At 40.6% G+C, this 19,291-nt stretch overlaps 7 protein-coding genes across 18 annotated transcripts in view; 4 read left to right on the top strand and 3 right to left on the bottom strand.

Moving 5' to 3' along the window:
• On the top strand, positions 1-7,993 carry LOC117903288. Of its 2 annotated transcripts, XR_004649491.1 has the most exons (3): positions 1-192; positions 254-1,000; positions 7,976-7,993. XR_004649491.1 is itself a non-coding variant. In XM_034815214.1 (2 exons), the coding sequence occupies exons 1-2, from the start codon at positions 159-161 to the stop codon at positions 595-597; spliced, it is 378 nt and encodes a 125-aa protein (XP_034671105.1). In that variant the 5' UTR covers positions 1-158; the 3' UTR covers positions 598-1,340. The 2 variants fall into 2 exon arrangements, 1 of the variants encoding a protein (XP_034671105.1); XM_034815214.1 differs by lacking the exon at positions 7,976-7,993 and having other exon boundaries at positions 254-1,340.
• Positions 1,340-19,291, bottom strand: part of LOC117903281 (DDB1- and CUL4-associated factor 6-like) — an 18,768-nt gene continuing 816 nt past the window's right edge. The window contains exons 1-5 of one of the 6 annotated variants that reach the window (XM_034815197.1): positions 4,228-4,246; positions 3,741-3,870; positions 2,399-3,673; positions 1,948-2,348; positions 1,340-1,878 (exon numbers count right to left, since the gene is read on the bottom strand). In XM_034815197.1, coding sequence (XP_034671088.1) covers positions 1,687-1,878; positions 1,948-2,348; positions 2,399-3,673; positions 3,741-3,852 — 1,980 coding nt within the window. In that variant the 5' untranslated portion in view covers positions 3,853-3,870; positions 4,228-4,246 and the 3' untranslated portion in view covers positions 1,340-1,686. The other 5 variants (XM_034815195.1, XM_034815196.1, XM_034815199.1 and 2 more) reach the window with 5 other exon arrangements.
• Positions 5,175-19,291, top strand: part of LOC117903287 (abscission/NoCut checkpoint regulator) — an 18,731-nt gene continuing 4,614 nt past the window's right edge. The window contains exons 1-4 of one of the 3 annotated variants that reach the window (XM_034815212.1): positions 5,175-5,331; positions 5,394-5,653; positions 5,728-6,205; positions 6,276-6,567. In XM_034815212.1, coding sequence (XP_034671103.1) covers positions 5,284-5,331; positions 5,394-5,653; positions 5,728-6,205; positions 6,276-6,539 — 1,050 coding nt within the window. In that variant the 5' untranslated portion in view covers positions 5,175-5,283 and the 3' untranslated portion in view covers positions 6,540-6,567. Of the gene's footprint in view, positions 5,332-5,393; positions 5,654-5,705; positions 6,206-6,275; positions 6,636-19,291 lie in introns of those variants that run through there. The other 2 variants (XM_034815211.1, XM_034815213.1) reach the window with 2 other exon arrangements.
• Positions 6,642-7,983, bottom strand: LOC117903284 (glycosyltransferase-like domain-containing protein 1-like). The gene is made up of 3 exons (XM_034815207.1): positions 7,849-7,983; positions 7,498-7,780; positions 6,642-7,436 (listed from the first exon to the last, which is right to left on the bottom strand). Exons 1-3 carry the CDS (start codon positions 7,931-7,933, stop codon positions 6,659-6,661), a joined length of 1,146 nt encoding a protein of 381 aa, XP_034671098.1. The 5' UTR covers positions 7,934-7,983; the 3' UTR covers positions 6,642-6,658.
• On the top strand, positions 8,324-9,352 carry LOC117903289 (protein stunted). Of its 2 annotated transcripts, XM_034815217.1 has the most exons (4): positions 8,324-8,477; positions 8,591-8,721; positions 8,911-8,952; positions 9,201-9,352. In XM_034815217.1, the coding sequence occupies exons 1-3, from the start codon at positions 8,446-8,448 to the stop codon at positions 8,922-8,924; spliced, it is 177 nt and encodes a 58-aa protein (XP_034671108.1). In that variant the 5' UTR covers positions 8,324-8,445; the 3' UTR covers positions 8,925-8,952; positions 9,201-9,352. The 2 variants fall into 2 exon arrangements, with proteins under 2 accessions (XP_034671108.1, XP_034671107.1); XM_034815216.1 differs by lacking the exon at positions 8,911-8,952.
• On the bottom strand, positions 9,364-11,683 carry LOC117903285 (peptidoglycan-recognition protein LE). 3 transcript variants are annotated; one of them, XM_034815208.1, is made up of 6 exons: positions 11,558-11,683; positions 11,166-11,429; positions 10,792-11,091; positions 10,623-10,736; positions 10,476-10,540; positions 9,364-9,850 (listed from the first exon to the last, which is right to left on the bottom strand). In XM_034815208.1, exons 2-6 carry the CDS (start codon positions 11,404-11,406, stop codon positions 9,491-9,493), a joined length of 1,080 nt encoding a protein of 359 aa, XP_034671099.1. In that variant the 5' UTR covers positions 11,407-11,429; positions 11,558-11,683; the 3' UTR covers positions 9,364-9,490. The 3 variants fall into 3 exon arrangements, with proteins under 3 accessions (XP_034671099.1, XP_034671100.1, XP_034671101.1); XM_034815210.1 differs by having other exon boundaries at positions 9,682-9,858; positions 10,474-10,540; XM_034815209.1 differs by lacking the exon at positions 11,558-11,683 and having other exon boundaries at positions 10,792-11,107; positions 11,166-11,260.
• LOC117903282 (28S ribosomal protein S30, mitochondrial) lies at positions 12,391-14,283 on the top strand. Its single transcript, XM_034815202.1, has 2 exons — positions 12,391-12,944; positions 12,996-14,283. The coding sequence occupies exons 1-2, from the start codon at positions 12,481-12,483 to the stop codon at positions 14,212-14,214; spliced, it is 1,683 nt and encodes a 560-aa protein (XP_034671093.1). The 5' UTR covers positions 12,391-12,480; the 3' UTR covers positions 14,215-14,283.

Consider the following 19,291-nt stretch of genomic DNA (forward strand, 5'->3'; position numbering starts at 1 on the left):
CATCTCTATTGAACACAACTATTTATTTTTGATAATGAATTTCATTATAAAATTAGGTGTGCTGCCCTGCCCTGAAATAATATAAACATAACAAATCAGTTTCTGCGGCTGTCAATACAGTTAGAAATGCAACCAATCTTTAACGACGCAGCGCGACTATGGAATTGATAAAAATGAAGCGAAATTTGGAGTGTATGTTTGGATGAAAACAAACGTTTCCATCGTACTAATGTTTATTTTTGTATTTGTATAGTCAACAATATGTCAAATGTGGAGCTGCAGGTATGGACGACTCGTATCCTGGGCGAAGCTCAGTGCGAAAATGCAATGAATCAAAATCTTGAGTCGACATCCATCGCTAGGATGTCACATTTTGAGCGAAATGCCATCGATGCAGCTATTGCTTGCCACGGACTTTTTATAGATAATGATGATGAAGAGAAACCGCCTCCAGTTCGTCGACAGCGCCTGTGGCTGCCGCAGTCTACATTGAGCAACGCAACAGCGCACAGCAACAACAGAAATGTTGTTTCAGACTTTAACGAAGCTGTTATATTGGAGACCATTGACAGTCTCGGCCTACTCAGGAGACCTTAAGTAAGGTTTCAGGATTATACAACACACATCCACATGATATTGTATACAAATTATTCTTAAATATGCCTAAAAACTAGCGAATTCTACGTTTCCTTTTTTTCAAGCTTTCAAGTTAACAATTAATTTATAAGTCCAGTTGTTACGACATTTGTTTGGCCTTCGGTTTTCCGTACTATATTCGAGTCGATTTCCGTTATATTTCTCTCTTCACAACAAAGTCACATCCAGCCGCTATGCATGGCAGCCCACTCTGCCAGGGGGCGCCACTGGACGAGGAAGAGTGTGATAATGACAGAATGATCACCTGGCAGGGTGTCAGAAAAGGGAAATGGTTTTCCTTAATTCTGGCTACATTAATGATTCGAAATAATTGAGCACATTTATTTAAACTTAAGAACCCTATGTACATACTTAATATATGCTGTGTGTGCTCATTTATATTATTGTTTGAATAATCCCAGTTGATATAATGCTCGGATTTAAAGCCCTGAAAGTGACCAAAGTGGGCAAAGTGCATGCTCTTCGACATATGGCGGGCTTTATCCAGTTGGAAAAAACGAAAATGCCTTAATTGAAACTTTTTTACTTTGATAAAGCATCACATTATTTATTTGGCAAAGTAAACATAAACAACAAATTGACTAAAATTGCACTTATTAAACGAACTATAGAAATGGAATTGTCAGGGCTATTCATATAAATAGGACGAATATGAAAATAAAGGTTTATATTTTCTCACGAAAGTGAAAATGGAACTGCTAGATCATACACTTATATAGTAATATGGTATATTACCTTTAATACGCTTTTCATTACACAAAGAAACGTTTTCCCGTTCCTACTTCTTGCGTCGATAACTTGAGCACGTCCGTCGCAGGGGAAGAAGAGTGGTGAAACAGGAGGAATATATGAAAAATAGGGAAGGAAAAGCAGTGACCAGCTGTTTCCGCTTCAGTCACTTTGCTGCATCTGTTGGGGTGTGTACCAAGCACCTTTTACTACAGCATAGCAGGTGAGTAATTCAGAAATGTTTGTGGATAAATATTGATGGATTTACATAGTTCAGCGTTGTTGTGATCACGATTTAACTTAGTTATCACCGTTAGGAGCTTCAGCGTCATTACTAGATGGAGCTTCTTGCCTCGATCTGGCTTCGCCACCAGATTCGTGCATTAACCGGCGATACTGATGTAGGCTGGCCAAAATTCGTATCATTATCTGGGCAGGCACGGTTATAGTGTCGCGAGTCTCCACTAACATAATCTCATTGCTCTTTATAAGCTGTAAAGAGTCAAAAGTAAATGTGATATTTACTGGCTTGTCAATGTCGGCGAAATCAACCACACGTACTCCGGCGGTTTCGGTATCGTCGAAATGGGGAACAGGAGCTACTGGGGCCCACACCTTCACATTGTAGTCGATGCCGGAGCTAAGAAGGTAGGGGAGCGTGGGATGTGGTTGAACACGATTGACTACACGATTATCTGCCAGAAGCGTCTTGACCACCTTTCCGGTCCGTCGATTCCAAACGAATATATGGCCACAGTCGGAACCCGACATTATAAAGTCGTCACCCCAGAAGCAAGCGCCCTTTACCATTGTCCTTGAGTTGCGGTGCCCACTGAATGCCATTTTCACGTAATCAAAATTGCGAATGGGAAACGTTTGTCCATCCTCAGCTGATATGCCATCCTTGTACTCGTTTTTGGGCTCTTTTGTTTCCTCTGTGCTCTCGGGACCTCCTTCAGTTCCTTTTTAAAAAAGATTTAAATTATGCGTGTCCAAAAATGGTCCCACTTACCAGAACCAGAGTTGGCAGAAATGTTTGGCGCATCCGATTCGTGGATCATATTTTCATAAATCGTGTCCTGAGCTCTGGCAAGAAGTGTGTTATTTAAGTCGCGGTTGGATGTGGCAGCTGCGGTATTCCCCTCCGTCCTCTGCGAGGGCAAAGGATCCGTTCGGCTGCTGCTTGGATCTGCATTTGACTCGGCTGCTTGGGAAGTTTGACGCATTTGACGACTGGGCGAATTAAGCATGCGAAAGATTTCGTCACTGAGTCGACTGAGTACCCCAGGTTCAAGGGGTGGACGAGCCTGGCCCACATTGGGACCGTTGAAACCCTGCTCGGCAATGGCCTGGGAGTTCGGCCCAGTGTCTGACCAATCGCCACGAAAGCGAAGACGCGGCATTTGCGGATCGGGATCATCTTCCCGGCGCATCTTAGGCGTATAACAGCCGCTCTTCAACAGACCTGCGTCGTTATATCCGGGGTGTTTCAGATCAAACAGATAAATCTGCTCCATTGAGTAACTGACCAGAAGCTCCGATTCGTTCATATTAAACTTAACGCAGGTCGGGCGATAGTGCCGACGCGTGTACTCCATCGGTATGGGGTAGGCCTTAAGCGGTATTGTTGAGCCCACCGACACAGACGCAGATTCTGCATTTGCCAGCATGCGCCTATCGTATATGCGAATTATCGAGTCTGAACAGCCGATGGCCAGGTTGTTGTGATTAAATGGAGCCACGTCCATGGCTGTCACGGCACAGGGCGCCATTATGAGGATGTGCTTTTGGCACATGCGCTTGGAGCAGCTACTCGATTGGCGAAGATCGAAGCAGCGTACAGTTGCATCTTCTCCGCAACTGAGAAAGGAGCGCGGTGCATCGGGTAATGGCAAAACATCGAAGGTGCTCCCAAAGGTGTGACAATCAAAAACGTTCGCGATTCGGCTGCTCTCTCCAACTAGAGGGTCTTCCGTCTTTGTACAGTTTTCGGAGCTATATGGAATCAGGAACTCAGTGTGAATGACTAGACCTTCGCCAGAGCAGGAAACGACACTCTGGTCGTTGCTGTGTGGCATGAAGCGAGCACTGAAAATATGACGCTTATGCTGGGTCTTGCTCTTGAGTGCCACCCGACCGCTCTTGGCCTCCGTAATGACCAAATGATTGTCATCGGAGCCAGATACAATATGCGTTCCGCTTGCATTCCAGTTCACTGTGTTCACGCAGCCATTATGCACGTTTAGCGTCTGCAGTAGATCTAGGCGCTGCACAAAGCTCAAGGAATCTGTAAGTGGTGATCGAGACATGTTTATTTACATTGGTGGTGCCGTTATTTCAGGTTTTTGTCTCACTTTTGCAACTGGCCTGCAAATTGGCCTGGGCACTGCCAGCCCCATTATATGGATAGTTTTCGAGGCTCTGGTGTACACTGTGACGGAGTTCTGCCGCTGTTTTTTTGTACATTGTCGATACTGGTCGTCACTGAAAAGGAACGGTGTACATAATGTACTAACATATGTATCTGCATATGTACGTACATATGTATGTGTGTTTTTATTTTTGTTTTGCCAGACTATAATAAAATAATAATATAATACAAAGGCGAAGAGCTGACGAAAGTTGCGCAATTACCAATACCCTCTGCAAGAGTATAAACGAAATAAAATGTACGTGCATACATGTACGTATGCATGCTTGTACATATGTACATACATACGAGTGTTGTTTGGCCAAGGGGCCCCGGTGCGATATGTGCATGCATGGATAATCTGAGGTGGTACGTTCGAATATGTAGAATTTATAATTAGACAAATATGCAGATAAAAAACGGTCCGATACCAGGAGGACTTTGATGAAACACTGCGGAGTCCAGAGAACAATAACTCTTTTACGTTGATTTACATTAGAGGTCTTCAACCAAGTGAGTTTGTTCTAATTTGGTGTCTAATTAGATTTTGACGATCAATTTACAATGAATTTGCATTCTATTTAATGTTAAATGTGTGTAAATACAAACGTACGTGAAATTACAACCTCTAACACGATTTTAGAAGAGCTAAAACTACTTTTTTTATAAGGGTTTTAAGAAATACATATGTATGTACATATGTTTGTATGTACAAACATATGTATAAAGCTAAACAATGTTGCTTGTGAGAACTAAGAGCCTAAGTGCGCGTGTTGCAATAAAAGTAGTTAACATTGTAATGTTTTATGTTTGTTGAAAAATAAATTTTAAATTAGTCAACAATAAAAGATACCAAGTTGTATTTGTTTTTGTTTTTAAATTCGTAGTGGCGTAGGAGGAAGACCATGAACGGAGAAAGCGTTTGAGGCAAAAACCACATCAATAACAAAACAAACCGGCACCTTCCCCTGATAGTTCGTTTTATTGCGTTAGTTGGACTGTCATGTAGCGAACAGCTGTATAATGCTTTCTGTGGTATTCGCTGGTAGTTTGCTTGCGGCTCGCAATATATACCCTTTTCCTATAATCCGCCAGGGAACAAAGAGTAAAGTCAAAATAAAGCAAAAAAGCCGCCAAAGTGGAAACAATGCTAGTAGCGAAGACACTGACCCGGACCCAATCCAAACCAACCAGTTTAACCGTACGAAATTCAGTTTACACCTCTGGTCACACTCTGCCGCTGGCAAATATATTGCAAATTTAGCTAGCAAACGTGTTTTCGGATCTGAGCACTAAACTAAATAGGATATTAAACAAATTCCTCTAACCATGAGTACCGTATATGCAGAAACTCGATAGCTATCGATTGTATAAATGCGAAATTATCGAAAGCACTGAAATTGTAAACATACAAATCATTAGCCTTTGTTTGTATCTTTTCTAAATTAAAATTGTATTTCGACAAGACAATTTGATTCTTCGCCATCATGAGCTGCTTTGGCTGCAGCCGAAAATATGGACTATTCAGCAAGGAGGTAAGAATTTAATATTTACTTTACAGTCTAGATTCTAGACCAAAATTCTTGTATATTGTTAGTATGGGTGTCCCAACTGCGGCTTCTCCTACTGCTCCAAGTGTCTGAAGAGGCCAATGCCAGTGCCTCGGTTCGCAGGGAAGGTGTTGAACGTCTGCTTAATTTGCTACGATAAACTGTCCAAACTGCAGACTAATGTCGATCAGGATAAAGTCATTGACTGCGATGCATTGCCGGGGGAACTTGTTACCAAAATGCGCCTGCCAAACCCCTTAAATGGCTCCACCCGGTTGGAACTCGACAAGGCAGACGAACTCTTCGAGTAAGTACATGCATATGCACATACAACAGACGTATGCAATCCCAGTTATAAGCTACCGCTACCTTTTACTGCAGCAATGTTTCGCCGCCGGAGGAACTGGCTGGCGTAATGGCACCCATAAGCCCCACAGCTCATTCCACAAATGAAGATATTGACGAAAATTTGGATAGTGCCATGGCAAAACGGTTGCAGAATCTTAGAGATGTGGATGCAACTGACGATGAAATTCGGGCGCGTCTTTCCAACATAAGCGGCATTCCGCATCATAAGAACTACGACAAAAAGGATATTCTGCTCTCCACGGACCAAAGAAGTGATCAGGACAAAATCAAAGATTTGCTGCATCAGTTCATGGACGAAACGGAGCTGGACCAAAAAGTTGACAACCAACGTAACGATGCAATTTCCGACATTGAACGACGTTTGCGTGCCCTGCGGGATAACCCAATCGGTGATGAAGCAGGCGGGGCTGGCGGTGCAGAGCTATCGACTTTAAATACTCCCAGCGATAACGAGGATGATGAGAAGACCTTAAAAAATATAATCAAAAAGGTAAAATTGCATTTTTCTTTATAAATATTTCTTTGTATAATTACCAAATATTTAACACATCATTTAACAGTACGTTGCAGAATCAAGTTTGCCAACTGAGAACAGTGGCCGTGATGATGGCGTCGAGGGGGATATGGCCAAAAATAGCAATACTGAGGAGCTGCCTTGGTGTCATATTTGTAACGAGGATGCCGTCTTCCGTTGCCGGGGATGCGATGGCGACCTGTTCTGCTCCCAGTGCTATAGAGAGTACCACGACGATGATGAGGAGTATCGAGCGCATGTTAAAGTCAAGTATGATTCGCCGCCTAAATTTACTGAAAACCACTTCTAGTTCGCTGTCTTGGTGCATTGTTTTTTATGTTTAAGTTTATTTTCTCTGCTAAGAATCAAAAAGATTTTGCAAATGCAATAAATATTAATCAAAGTCGACAACCGATTGGTGAGTTTGCATTAGCTTTCACTCTGCCGTAAATTACTCGAGATCCCCATTTTATCGAGATATTTGGGCACTAAGTGCTCTGCAGAGTACTTGTCAAACGAAAATGACTCGAAGAATTTAACGCGGTGCCTGCGGAAATGTTCCGGACTGCGGCACCAATTGTACAGCATTTTTATCAGAGAGTTTGTCGTGCTGTACAAATTTGGCTTTGGATAGATTTCGGGGTATACCAGCTTATTAGGGGCAACGGGGTAACAGCCGCAGTAGGTAGCTTCTAGCATGGACACACCGTAGAACTCATGGCTTGCCGTGGATATGACTATGTCCCCGGCAAGCAACGACTTTATGTACTCTTCGCGCGATAGGTGCCCATAGTTAATGAGCTTGGACCCCAGTTTTTCCCGTATTCCCTCAAAGGCCTCTGGCACTTCCTGGTAGCTCTCGCCACAGATGGTAACCTTGAAGTTGACCTGCCGATTGCTCAACTCGAGAAGGACTTCAACCAACAGATCTGGGTTTTTGTCGTGCTCCCAACGATGGGGCCATATCAAATGCAAGCAATCTTGGTCAAGGTTAGCATCCGCATTAAGTTTCACATCCACAATGCGACGATCGTTGGTTAAGGCATGAAATTTAATGGGGAAGTAAAGCACCTCACACTTATTTTCAATTTTCTCGCGAATGTGCTTCAGCTTGAAATCCGGCGGAATATTAAGAAAGGGCTGCACGTTGTCCAGAAATGATGTGCGATTAAAGTTGGAATTAAAGAGTACTATGTCTGCCGCCAAACTGAAAGATGGAAATCACATTATACATAATTACTGCATGGCAAACCCCCTGATTAGTTTACCAGGAGAGTATCTCGTTGAATCCGTACTGACAATCGCGCGTTTTCACTTCGCGCACAGGGTACACGAGCTGATTTTCATGAAAGTAGACAATCTTCCTACATGCTATCAGGTCGGGACGCACACCTATTAGCTCTGCCAAACTAAGAACTGAGCTCGTGAAGAGCACTTTGTAATTGTGATCGAACGGAATAAGCTGCGAAAAGAAGAGTGCAGAGGTGCGGGCACGCCAGTGCCACTTTTTTGCCGGTAGGCTGAAAAGTTCATAGTTGGTTAGATTCAGGCCTGCGGTGGTTATGATTAATATCAGATAGGGTAGGTTAGGATAGGATAAATCTATGTATGAAACGTACACTCCACCAACGTGTCTATTAGCTGCTTATGGCTTCCGCCATAAAATGGCTCTATTATTAAAATCTGCGGCTTGACTGAGGACATGTCCGAGCTGCAGGTGGCACAAGATTAGGTTAATATTATTAGGTACATAAATGTACATACATACATATATGAAATATTGTATGTATGAATGTATACATATATGAATGTATGTTCTCGAAAATACAGTCGATGTTTTTTTATCGATAGTTTAAAAAAAGTTGTATCCACCTTTCCATCTTTTAGGCACTACTGATATTCTCTGATTTGTGAATGCCAATATATGGATGGTGGTATGTATGTTAGTACATCCAGATCCAGATCCAAATACAAAACCTTTATCGAATCGCATGCACCCTGTTTACTGTGAGCGCAGTTGCAACCGTAAAGCGACTGCTGAAGTTACCTTATTAATGCGTTGACAGGAATACCGTCAATATTATTTACATATCAGAGCGCTCGGGGTGAATGGCTACTTTAATTATATCGATATCGAGCATACCACCCCGTCTTTACGCTGATAGCTGAAATTTTATTTCTCTAATAAGAGTCTTTTGCATAAACAATATATCAAAATGACTAACGCCTGGAGAGCCGCTGGAATCACGTATGGATCCTTGAGTTGCACGCTAAAAAGCAGATGCTTTTCAGTTGCTACTTACTGTATTATATTTGAGTTGTACATCTTACGTAATTGTTTGATATTTTTCCAAATTGCAGCTACATCCAATACTCGAACATTGCAGCCCGAGTCCTGCGTGAAGCCTTGCGCACGGAGCTGCGTGCAGATGCTGCCAAGCGTGATGCAAGCCATGTGAAGTTCACTCCATGGGCCAACGGCAAGCCAGCTCGTAAGTATTCTCCCACATTCGCAGGCTCTGCAATTTCAGATTTGGACGGGACCGCTCAAAACGGCTACTAGAATTACATAATGTAAAGCCATGCAGCAAAGGTAGAATTTGCTGGAGTCGCCCCAATAGACGGGTTATATCAGAAGGGATCTTACACATTTTGTTGTATTTTTATGTCTATTATTACAGACGAAAAGCTTTAAGTTCGACCAATTTTGGCGCTCGAGACAGGTGGGAGTCAACCCTGAACCCCCAAATAAATGTTTCTTGTTGAATATGTGTAAATCATTTCACTAACATCAATTATACAAACAATTTGCGAATTGTGCAATCTAATATACCTTCTCCTCCCATTCCTTTTGGATGTCTAATACAAGTTCCCTGTGACCCCACAAAAGAAGAGTTCAACTAACTGCCACTCGATGTGGCACATTTTTGTCTATTTAAATTGCGTTAACTCTTGTGTTCTTTTCGTGCAGCTCGCCAAACTCAGTCGGAATCCTAGAGGACTGGACTCCAGCCCAGACGCTATGATCAGAAGTACCGATTTGTGAGAGCTGCGGATTCCATAATTCAATTTAAAACTGTACATCAAACTGAAATGTGTTGAATTAAACTATTGAGAAAAGAACGAAAACAATCTCACTTTCAATGTATAACTTTATTTAACTAAACAATATCAAAACCATAGAAATATTTGTCCGAATCGATCATGTAGAGGCATCGAAAGAGAAGTAACAACAGCCAGCACACATTATATGCAGGAAGACTACTGTTTCTCCTTTTCGATGTTGTAGAAATGTGGCCAGGACTGTATCTCCTCATACAAGCGCCGGCCTGGACTTTCCGTCGAGTTGCACTGGCAGTGGCAGATGAGTCGATAATCGGGTGCAATGTGGCCATCCTCCACACCGCGGGCCAAAAGATTGCGGCACATGTTCATGGCATCCGGAGTGGGCAATTCCCGCATGAAGCAACCGATGAAACTGACGCCCAATGCGATTCTGTTGTATCCCAATGTGTGCGCACCCACAGCATGCCAGCCGCGTCCCTCGTAGATGTTGCCATCACAACCAATTAAAAAGTTATAGGCAATGTCATTCCATCTCCGCGACTCGATGTGAAAGCACTGAAAATGCGATCAAAGAACACAAATCATACATCAAAAATCATTCATCGCTAAAACTAGAGCCTAAAATGAATATTATTACTGATTAGGTAGTTGGGCGAAATAAATATTGCTACAATATTTCTTATCAGAGTTATTTGTAAGCACTTGCAACGAACTAATTGATTTTTTTTCCTAGTACTGCATTTTTGTGGTACAGTGAAGACAGCTGTTTGTTCGTAAACAAAGGTTACGGGCTTTGACCCACGAGTCAGTTCTTGATTTACGAAACATTGCGAACAGAGACAGAAGAGACCCGATCATACATATCTGTATGTGTTTGCTCATTTCTATATTCGCTCAAGCAAAGACCGATTTTTGCATATACATTTTGTTGCTGATTTAAACATCGTTTCGAGCGAAACAGCGACAAAAGTATCTTTTGTCCGCTTGTGCGTCTTGAAGGCCGTCAAACATTGAACCAAAAGTTACGACAGTGTTCGCCTGGTGATGGCCACCTTTATACGCTATATTGTGTGTCACTGCCGAGCTCTGTCAGCTGTGCTTTTGATAGGCCATTATTCTATGTTCATAACGTTAACATTCCTAGACATCATTAAACTTGTTGTAAGCCTGTAGAACTCACCTGCATGTCGCGGATAAGTCGCACATTGATGGCGCGCTTCTCGGAACTCTCGGTGGCCGTGTGTACTGTTTGGAAGTTGTATTTAATGTAATGAGTGTACATGCGACAGTTCGTATAACGAGTGGCTTGGGTGTCTTAAGAACTTACAAATGACAACATATTGAACTGGTCGCTGGAGCACTTCTGGCTTTTCCATTGGGGTTTGGGCCAGCCAGGAGTGTCGCGGAATAATGGAACACAGCTCCTTGGGTATTTTGAACTCTGTAAATGATAAATGTTACTATGCCGAACTGTGGAAGTGAATGGGAAAGTCTACTTTGGCTATTGATGAATACATCTGAGCAAACCCGCTCCTCGGATTCGTCTTCGTTGTGATGGTTACTGTTTGGTTCAATGTCCGGCACTGGAGCTTCAGTGAGCGACGTTTTTCGACGCTCGTGCCGAGCTCGACTCAAGCTGTTGGCTATTATCTGTATGTTGCCATTGATGTTGGTCACATTACCAATATGCACATTTGTGGAGTTGCTGATGTTCACATTTCCCACTGTTTGAATGCTGTTGATAGAGTTCATCAGGTCTCGCAGAGTGTCACTGATGTTGGAACGCTTGTTCGCAGCTGTTGGATGATATTTCTGGTCAGTCAACTGTGCAGAGCCACCACTTATGATGGTCACTTGAGAATCTACTCACTGATGGGAGTGCCCAATGTCATGGTACTGATTTCCTCTCCTGTATTTTGATTGTCATCGTCATCATCATTATTTTCATCCAGGGTGTACTCGCTGTATTCATAATCTAGGCTGTCCACCACCGATGATTCGGCAATTGATTCCACCTCATCGTCGTCTGGTGCAGCCTGTGCTGCCAGCCATTGCCGGGTGCGTTCCTCACTAATTGACCTGGACGCTGTGGACATAGGTACGTTGGACATAGCTCTAAGTCTTCCTTGTTCTCCTGTAAATTATGCACAAGTGACGTTGCTCTTTTAGTTTATCAATACTATGTGCTAAAAATATATACGCTTCTTCGATAAGTTTCGACTGTCGTCCCGTGTCCATTTTTATGATAAGATAAGGACTCACCTGGCCCTGCAGACCATTATGTGGTACGATTTAATTAAATGAGGCACAGAGATAGCAGGATTTCTATGTAAACAAGGCGCTAACTAAAAATACCATAATCTGTTTGGGTAAATAGTTCAATCGCCCGCTGGAAAAATTACGATAACTTACCCAATAATGGTACTCAAGAAATCACTTTTGTTTTGAAATTTCACTTAATGCATTTAGTATTTAAAACAAATAGTTTAGATTTTTGTATTTTTAATAAAAACGGATATGACTTACAACATTATTGTTGTTTTAATCAGCTGTTCTCAAGACGCAAGTCTTACCTATCGACAGTTCAGTTTACTTAACAATTGGACTGATATTCGTCTGAGACTAATAATAAATTTTTTCGAGCACAAACTCTTTATGTTCTATGTTCCACCGGGGTACCTAGTAAAAATAACGAGTTAGAATTAAAGCGCTAAATTAAGAACCAATTTCAGAAGTACCATTAAGGGTTTCATTCTAAAAATCAGACTAGTCGTTTGTCAAAATTGTTTGTCTCCTCTCGATTTCTCGACATACACAGCATGGTACGAAACACAAACGCTAAGATGCAGTTTTGTTAGTTTTAATGGATTGAATAGTCAACAGCCGATTCATATTCGGAAAACTTTTGTTTGAGAGTATGACTTATCGTTTCTTTGCTGCTGCGCTTCTGGCAGATTAAAATCATACTCCACACACTGAGTGCTATTCCTGAAGGTCGTTACATCAGTTGATCCAATTGAAGAATAGTGTCATACGACCATTATGAAATTCGATAAGTCAATTATCGATAAGTCTAACATCGAGGAGAAAACTCATCGCCATTCGATGTCATAACATAACCTCGAGCACCAACAATTAATGAATTATTAAATTGTAACAGAAACGAAACCTAGGGGCCTGCCAACATGTTAAAGTTAAGTCGTGTGAATCAGTTGCGTGCTTCGTCTCTAAGATTTTTGGCCGCGCAGCCCCAAGCACAAGCCGAGGCAGCGTCTGGGTCTGGGACAAGCAATGAAAATAGTCCCGAACCGGAGTATCCACCAATTCGGGACCTGACATACAAGGCAGTCAAGCGCAGAGAAGCTGGTGATTGGCATGAAGAAATACGTAAAGTGCCGACCGTAGAAGAAAAACTAATCAAAGTGAACATGCCTCGCTATTATGGATACAAAGTGGTCGACTTCAACGACAACAAAATTCCATACAACGCATTGCCGGTAACGCAACATTACACGCGCACAGTGCTGCAAGAGTTGCCGCTACCAACTACCGATGAAGGCCAGAAGTCTGAATCGAGTTTAGACTCTTTTCTACAAGCGGCCCGCAATGATGTTATTGATGCGCTGGAACTGGCACACGACTTCTACAAGTAAGTAGAAAAACTATTCAATTATTCTAAACTAATTTGAGTTCCCAACAGCCACCAGGCGACGCTACCCGACTTTGTGCCCTCTGACTCCGTTACCCGGGAACGCCAGCTGACGCAAGTAATTGTAGAGCAGGTTAACAGAGCTTTACAGCAGGTGCTCAGCGCTGATTATCCGCATCTAAATGATGTCGAGGTGGACTACAATCCGCGGCACGAGGCCTTCTGGGCAGTTGGCGGAGTTGATGCTCCCAAAAATGTGCAAAACTCAAAAAAAGGTCGGGACTGGCAGAAAGACGATGCTAGTGACAGCGTTGACCGATTGGTCCAATACACTGGGTCTCCATACTTGGCGCTGCGCCATCGTCAGCAGCTGTGCCCATGGATGACCGAAAAGGAAAGTGAAAATATAGAACTAGCCCGACAGCTGCCACGCTTTAAGCATGATGCCCGTACCTTGGGCTACAGAACCACCTACCAGCATGCAGTTAATGTGCCCGGCTACTGGCCGAGTGCTAACGGGCCCAACTTTGGGTTGCTCTCGTTTCAATCGCGAGCTTCCCTTCAGACGCGTCACAAGGCATATGGCGATAGCGACTTTCAGGAAGCTCTAAATGCCCTGGCTATTAAGTCTTCATACGCATGGCTGTTGGCGCAGGCCACTTACAACGGGTTCAATACCTATAACGACCTCACCTACCCCATGAACACCCAAACTGTGATCACAAATGGTCGAGAATGGAGCTTCTACGAGTACCAGCTGAACACTTTGCTTCTGCACGGCAACCAAGTGGACGAAAATCCCCGAGTGAACAGCTGTCGAGGCACACCGCCTCTTCCGCTCTACGCAGAGATATCAGAAAAAGGAAAGTGTGTGGACTTCAATGATGCCACGCTAAAGCAGCTGCTCAGAGTGTACACGAACGTCCCGAAGGTTGAGCGCGCTGCCAACGAGCTCCATCCGTATGTGACAGCTCGCACCACTGACTATGATAATGCACAGCAGCGCGATTTTATTGAGAAAACGTTTAAGCATTTGTCTTCGAAGCGACCCCGTCATCTTGAGCTGCCCGAGATTTACTTGTGGGAGAAGTTGTACAAGATTGACCATAAGACTCGCGCCATGGAGGCGAAACGGCGCTTCTTTGAGCTGGACATAAACCCTTGGCGGCGAACACTTGAAAAACACGACAAAGAGTACGTTCCGCGGGCGGTGCGACCGGGCGGCCGTAAGAATCGCGAAGATCGTTTTAAGAAAACTTTCTACCCCTAAATGGTTTAAGAAAATTTGATTCCTTTTTTTTTTTTGCAATAAATGAAATGATATTTGTTATACAAACCTGGGAAAGAGTCGTATTTATATCCTTGTAGATGATACACAGTCCTTCTCTTGACTTTCAACTCTCTTGACTGTGGAAATTGTAGGGCTTCTATATCACAAGTGCTTGTAAAAGTTTATTCCCATCTCATGGACTCGTCAGATAAAAATAAAGAATTTAAAATGTATCTTTTTATTTTTATTTAGGAATTTCTTTAATAATTTGGTTATAAGCATTGTTCCTTAGAACTATCTTAAAGTATTTAATTAATGTTTACTCTGGATCTTCTAACGTTGAAGGCTGCCCGCAGTCCGTGATCCAATGCCCTTTTATGTTGCTTTTTTCCTTGGGGATGCCGGCATTCAGTCCTTCTTACGGCTCCTCTCTGCTGCTCATACGTTTATCTTCGGGGCAAACCTCTCATCAGGTGGTCTGTGGCGCCCCCCCTAATCGATTAAGGTAACATAAACATAAATGTGTTTTGAAGGACTAAAAGATATCAGTGCCGAGGCAGATATTTTTATTTTGTTTTCGTTAATTCAATATTATAACTTTTATTTATATTATATATAATAATATAAAATTATATTATTAATTTTCACTGCTTAAAACATGCTCAATCATTATATTCTGTTATGCTTTTATTTTATTTACCAAGTTAACATTGTTTTGCCGTTGAGTAGTTTTTCAATTGAAGAGTTTTTTTAACCTCTCAATACTTACATTTGTTTATAAAGTCTTAGTGTACATTGTTATCTTTCGGCTGTTTTGTGTGTGCAATTCTCCTGTATTTCATGTTGACTCGCAATTCGATTTGACTCGATTCGCTTGCTATTTTTTTGTAGTCTCCATTTGATTTTATTGTTTTAAATGGTTTAATTAAGATACTTCACATTTGTATGCGTTTGCTGGTATGTATATTGTATATCAGTATTTGTCTTTATTATCGTACAACCATTTATTTTATGTATTTATCATTGTTCATTATATATAATTAATACAAAATAAAAGCAAATCGAAAATTAAGGAAATACAAAGGATCATTGATTTCAAAACTCAAAGCTTAGACCCGGGATATTCATTTATTGTCTTTCACCAGAAATTACATATACTCGTTTGTAAGTAATGCTAAAAACTCGTATCCTCTTCAATTCAATTTAAAATAACAGCGAACATATGTGTGTACCTTTCTGCAGACAGAAACTGAGTCGAATGAATTTTTATTCTTGTTCTTTCATCTTTCATCTTCGCATCTTAATTAATAACAAATTGAAGTTTTAATTGAGTCAATTATGGAGCAGTGTAGAAAACAAAATTTGTATTACATTGAATTACGTACAAACAAGTTTGAATAAAGATCTCAACGCACATACATATTTACATATACATTTGGTACACACGTACATATATGCATACATATGTCAAATAAAGGTATACAAGTTATGACACGTTCGAGCGCGTCTCACAAGGTTCCTTTTTTTCTACATCTACAGCTGCTTCCTCCATCTTTATGATTCTTCGTTTTCGGGCTTCTCCCAACTTTGAAATTTTAAATGCCACAGATTGCGGTGTGAAACTTTTTAAATACACGTGAAACACTTTGATATCACAGATCTCTGGATACAATTACGATTCCCTAGCTCTTTCTCTGTGACCTAGGCGACAAATAAGACGGACGGACAGACAGACTATATTGAATCGGCTATTGCTGCTCATCCAGATCTGTGCGTTAAACATACATAAGTATATCCCTAGTCTCTTCGAGTACCTAGCATATAAATGTAACTGAATTGGGCTAATCAGAGTCCCATACTAATTAAAAAATTCCTGGTTCTATTTTGCCTTCTGACCAGCAGAAACCTTTGCGAAAGACCCATTTTCAGATCTGTATTTTTTTCTTTTGTGTCGTATGCTACACCTCAAATTATATCTAGATATGCGTAGTATATGTACGAATTAAGTCTCCACTTTAAAAAAAATTGCCAAGGAAGTTTAAGCAGCTGGTTAAATGTACATATGCATGGGATTTTTTTTACATATGTATGTATGTATGTATTTCCCTGTAAATCGTTATGTTTTGATCCAAATTGTAGTTTACATCTACGTATTTAAATCAATTCTGGAGTTATAAGTGTGGTATTGGCGTTTCCACACCCTTGTTGTTAATGATTTTGTAGTCCGCCCAAGGAAAAGCGTTGAACACAACAACTTGAATTCATCTTTTTTGGATTGGAATATGTTTTATCTGTTACCGCTTAACTATGGTAATAATATAGAAAAGTGTCGCACAAATTCGTATTGCCCATAAACCAAGAGTCGCGTTTTGGCGCGAGGTAGCGCCGTTTAATTCGATCTAGAAGCCAATCGGGTCCGCTTTCACACCTAGATCAAGAAATATTCAAAGATCTAGTAAACAAAAATTTCGCCAAAAATTCATGTCTGGTCGGAAGCATATGGATTTCTTTAGAAATGTTTCTGTAAATAATGAATACTTGTACAATGAAAAGAGCCAACAAATTGTACCAAATAAAGAATCATCCATGGCATATGTTACTTTTTATTCTACCTGAAAGATGCAGTATGTGAATTAATGTGTCTCTTTCAATTCCTCGTGATGTGTAAGGAAATTCGGGTTTGCCGTCGGCGTCGACGAAGTTACTACAAGTGTGTGGGAAAACGTGAGACGCTGCTTTTTGTTGAAAATTACCATCTCTAGCAATGCAAGCATGTGTTGACATAACAAAATATCTGAAGAATTAAGTCCCATATTTAATAAATACTTACTGAAAAGGCAATTTCTGATTTTTGTATGATTCCATTTTCCGTGGCCTAAGCGAGGTGTTAGGGCTCACGCACAAACTAGCTGAAAGCGGAGCTGAAACAGCTTTCTGATAAAAGCAAACATGGCTTGATCAACGGCAGAGCTTTCATTCGAGCTTTCGACCCCGCTTCCAGATAGTGTGAGCTCGAGCCCTGCCTGGCTACACAATGCTCTGGTGGTTTATACTTACGTTTAAATAAAATATAAACAAATAAACATGGAAATGTTAATTAATAATACTAAAGTAATAGTGTGCTTATTATATAAAAAAAAATATATGGTAAAATATTTATAACAGAATTATTTTGTACTCTTCCATTATCCGCTAATGCTGTTGAAGAATGATTGCCAAGATGCATAAATTTCAAACATAATCTATGAGAGAACAAAGTCAAACTCAAACGGAATTTCTACAAGTTATATTCGCAAGTCTCTCGAAGAGCGGAATGTGAAAGAACTTTCGGCAACAAGCTTTAAAGCAAAGCTCTACGAGTATTCGCAGCCACTAGACGACGCAAAAAGCTTCGTTGATGCGACAGCTCTAACATCCACTAACGGCAACACCAAAGGCAACGGTCACATGTCTCTCTCACTTTGGCTTGCCAACACTTAAAGTTACACGAATTGGATTTCAATTTGTTATAATCGTTTATTTTTATCGTGCTAATTAGTAGTTTTTAGTTTTTGGTTTTTAGTTTTTGGTTTTAGTTTTACCGAATTATTGATTTATATGCTCTGGTATCTAAGTCTTTTTTTTATAATTAAGGAAGACTTTTGCTTGAAAGTGGCAACTTTTCTGCATGGCCAGTTATGCACGAGTATGTAGTCGCAAGTGTGTGTATGGGTGTACGAGCGCGAACGTGACTCCTTGGAGCACACTTTGGATTTGTTTTTATTTGCAACTGTTTAATAGATTAGAGATTATACGAATATACAAAAGCTTTAAGTACCTACAATATGCCTTGATTTAGTTCATTGATTTGATTTCTGTATGCATGCAAGTAGTTTCCACGACTATATTGTCGCACATATATGTAAATATGTATGCATGCTTCGAATGCAAGTAGCACATACAATCACTTATCGCTTGTAAATATATACACACACACACACATGCATATGTATGTATGCACGATTCTCGTCGCACACAGCTACTTATGAAAATGCCTCTCCTCCACACGCAAATCGTTTATATTGATCGATTCTTAGTATATATATTGTATATATGTACATACATATTTGGTAAAAAGAAACATGTCAATGTGACACAATTAATGATAACCCGTTTATAGCGCAATATTTTGATCGGTTGAACAGACAGCGGAGTTTTTGCTATCGATATCATCACCTTGATGAATGTGATCTTACAACGACACGGAAGGGGAAGCGATACTCGCATTATTACTGCTAAGTATTTTCTATGCTAACACAATTTTGGTTTGGCTATTAATGTTGGAGTCGCAGACGCTCGAAAAAAATACTTCTCCTATTGTTACCTGTTTATTTCTCGTTTGATAAAATTCGTGGATTTTAGTTTCATTATTTTTACGCTATGCACGAATTTTTGTTAACTCTTTGCTGTTTTAAAGTTCTTTGTTTTCGTTTTTGGTTTTTAAAAATCTTTATGACTAGCTGATAATATACTATGTGTGTATGTATGCATGTATGTATGTATGTAGGTGTTTAAGAGTGTTATGTAAATATCTATAATTCGTTTTTATATATGTATGTATGTCCGAGTATGTATATTTTCCTATCCTTCGCTCTATATTTGTGACATGCAAACATATGTATGTATGTACGCGGATACATACTTATGTATGCACATGTGTATGTATGTATGTATGTATAATCGTTTAGTTTGGTTCATATTTGGGTTTTTGTTTTTAAGTAAACTTTACTCTCTATACTACGCCTTTTGTTTCCATTGCTTTTCTCTTTAATTTAAAAATAGTTAACTTTATACTTTGTTTTCAACATTTTCCTCTTTGTGCATTTATTGCAAATGCACGGTTTTACCTTCTTTTTTTTTCTTATTTTGTTGCTTGCTTATTTCTCATATCCCTTTTACATGTCCTTAAAAATAATCTCAATTTTCACATTGTTTTAGATCTTCATTTTTTTAAACCAGCATATTATGTACCGCCTCAAAATATGTATGTATTTTCCTATTTGAAATGCAAGCAGTGCACATGTACGTACAATACACT

The sequence above is a fragment of the Drosophila subobscura genome, chromosome A (genome assembly GCF_008121235.1).
Source record: "Drosophila subobscura isolate 14011-0131.10 chromosome A, UCBerk_Dsub_1.0, whole genome shotgun sequence".
In the NCBI taxonomy this organism is placed as follows: domain Eukaryota; kingdom Metazoa; phylum Arthropoda; class Insecta; order Diptera; family Drosophilidae; genus Drosophila; species Drosophila subobscura.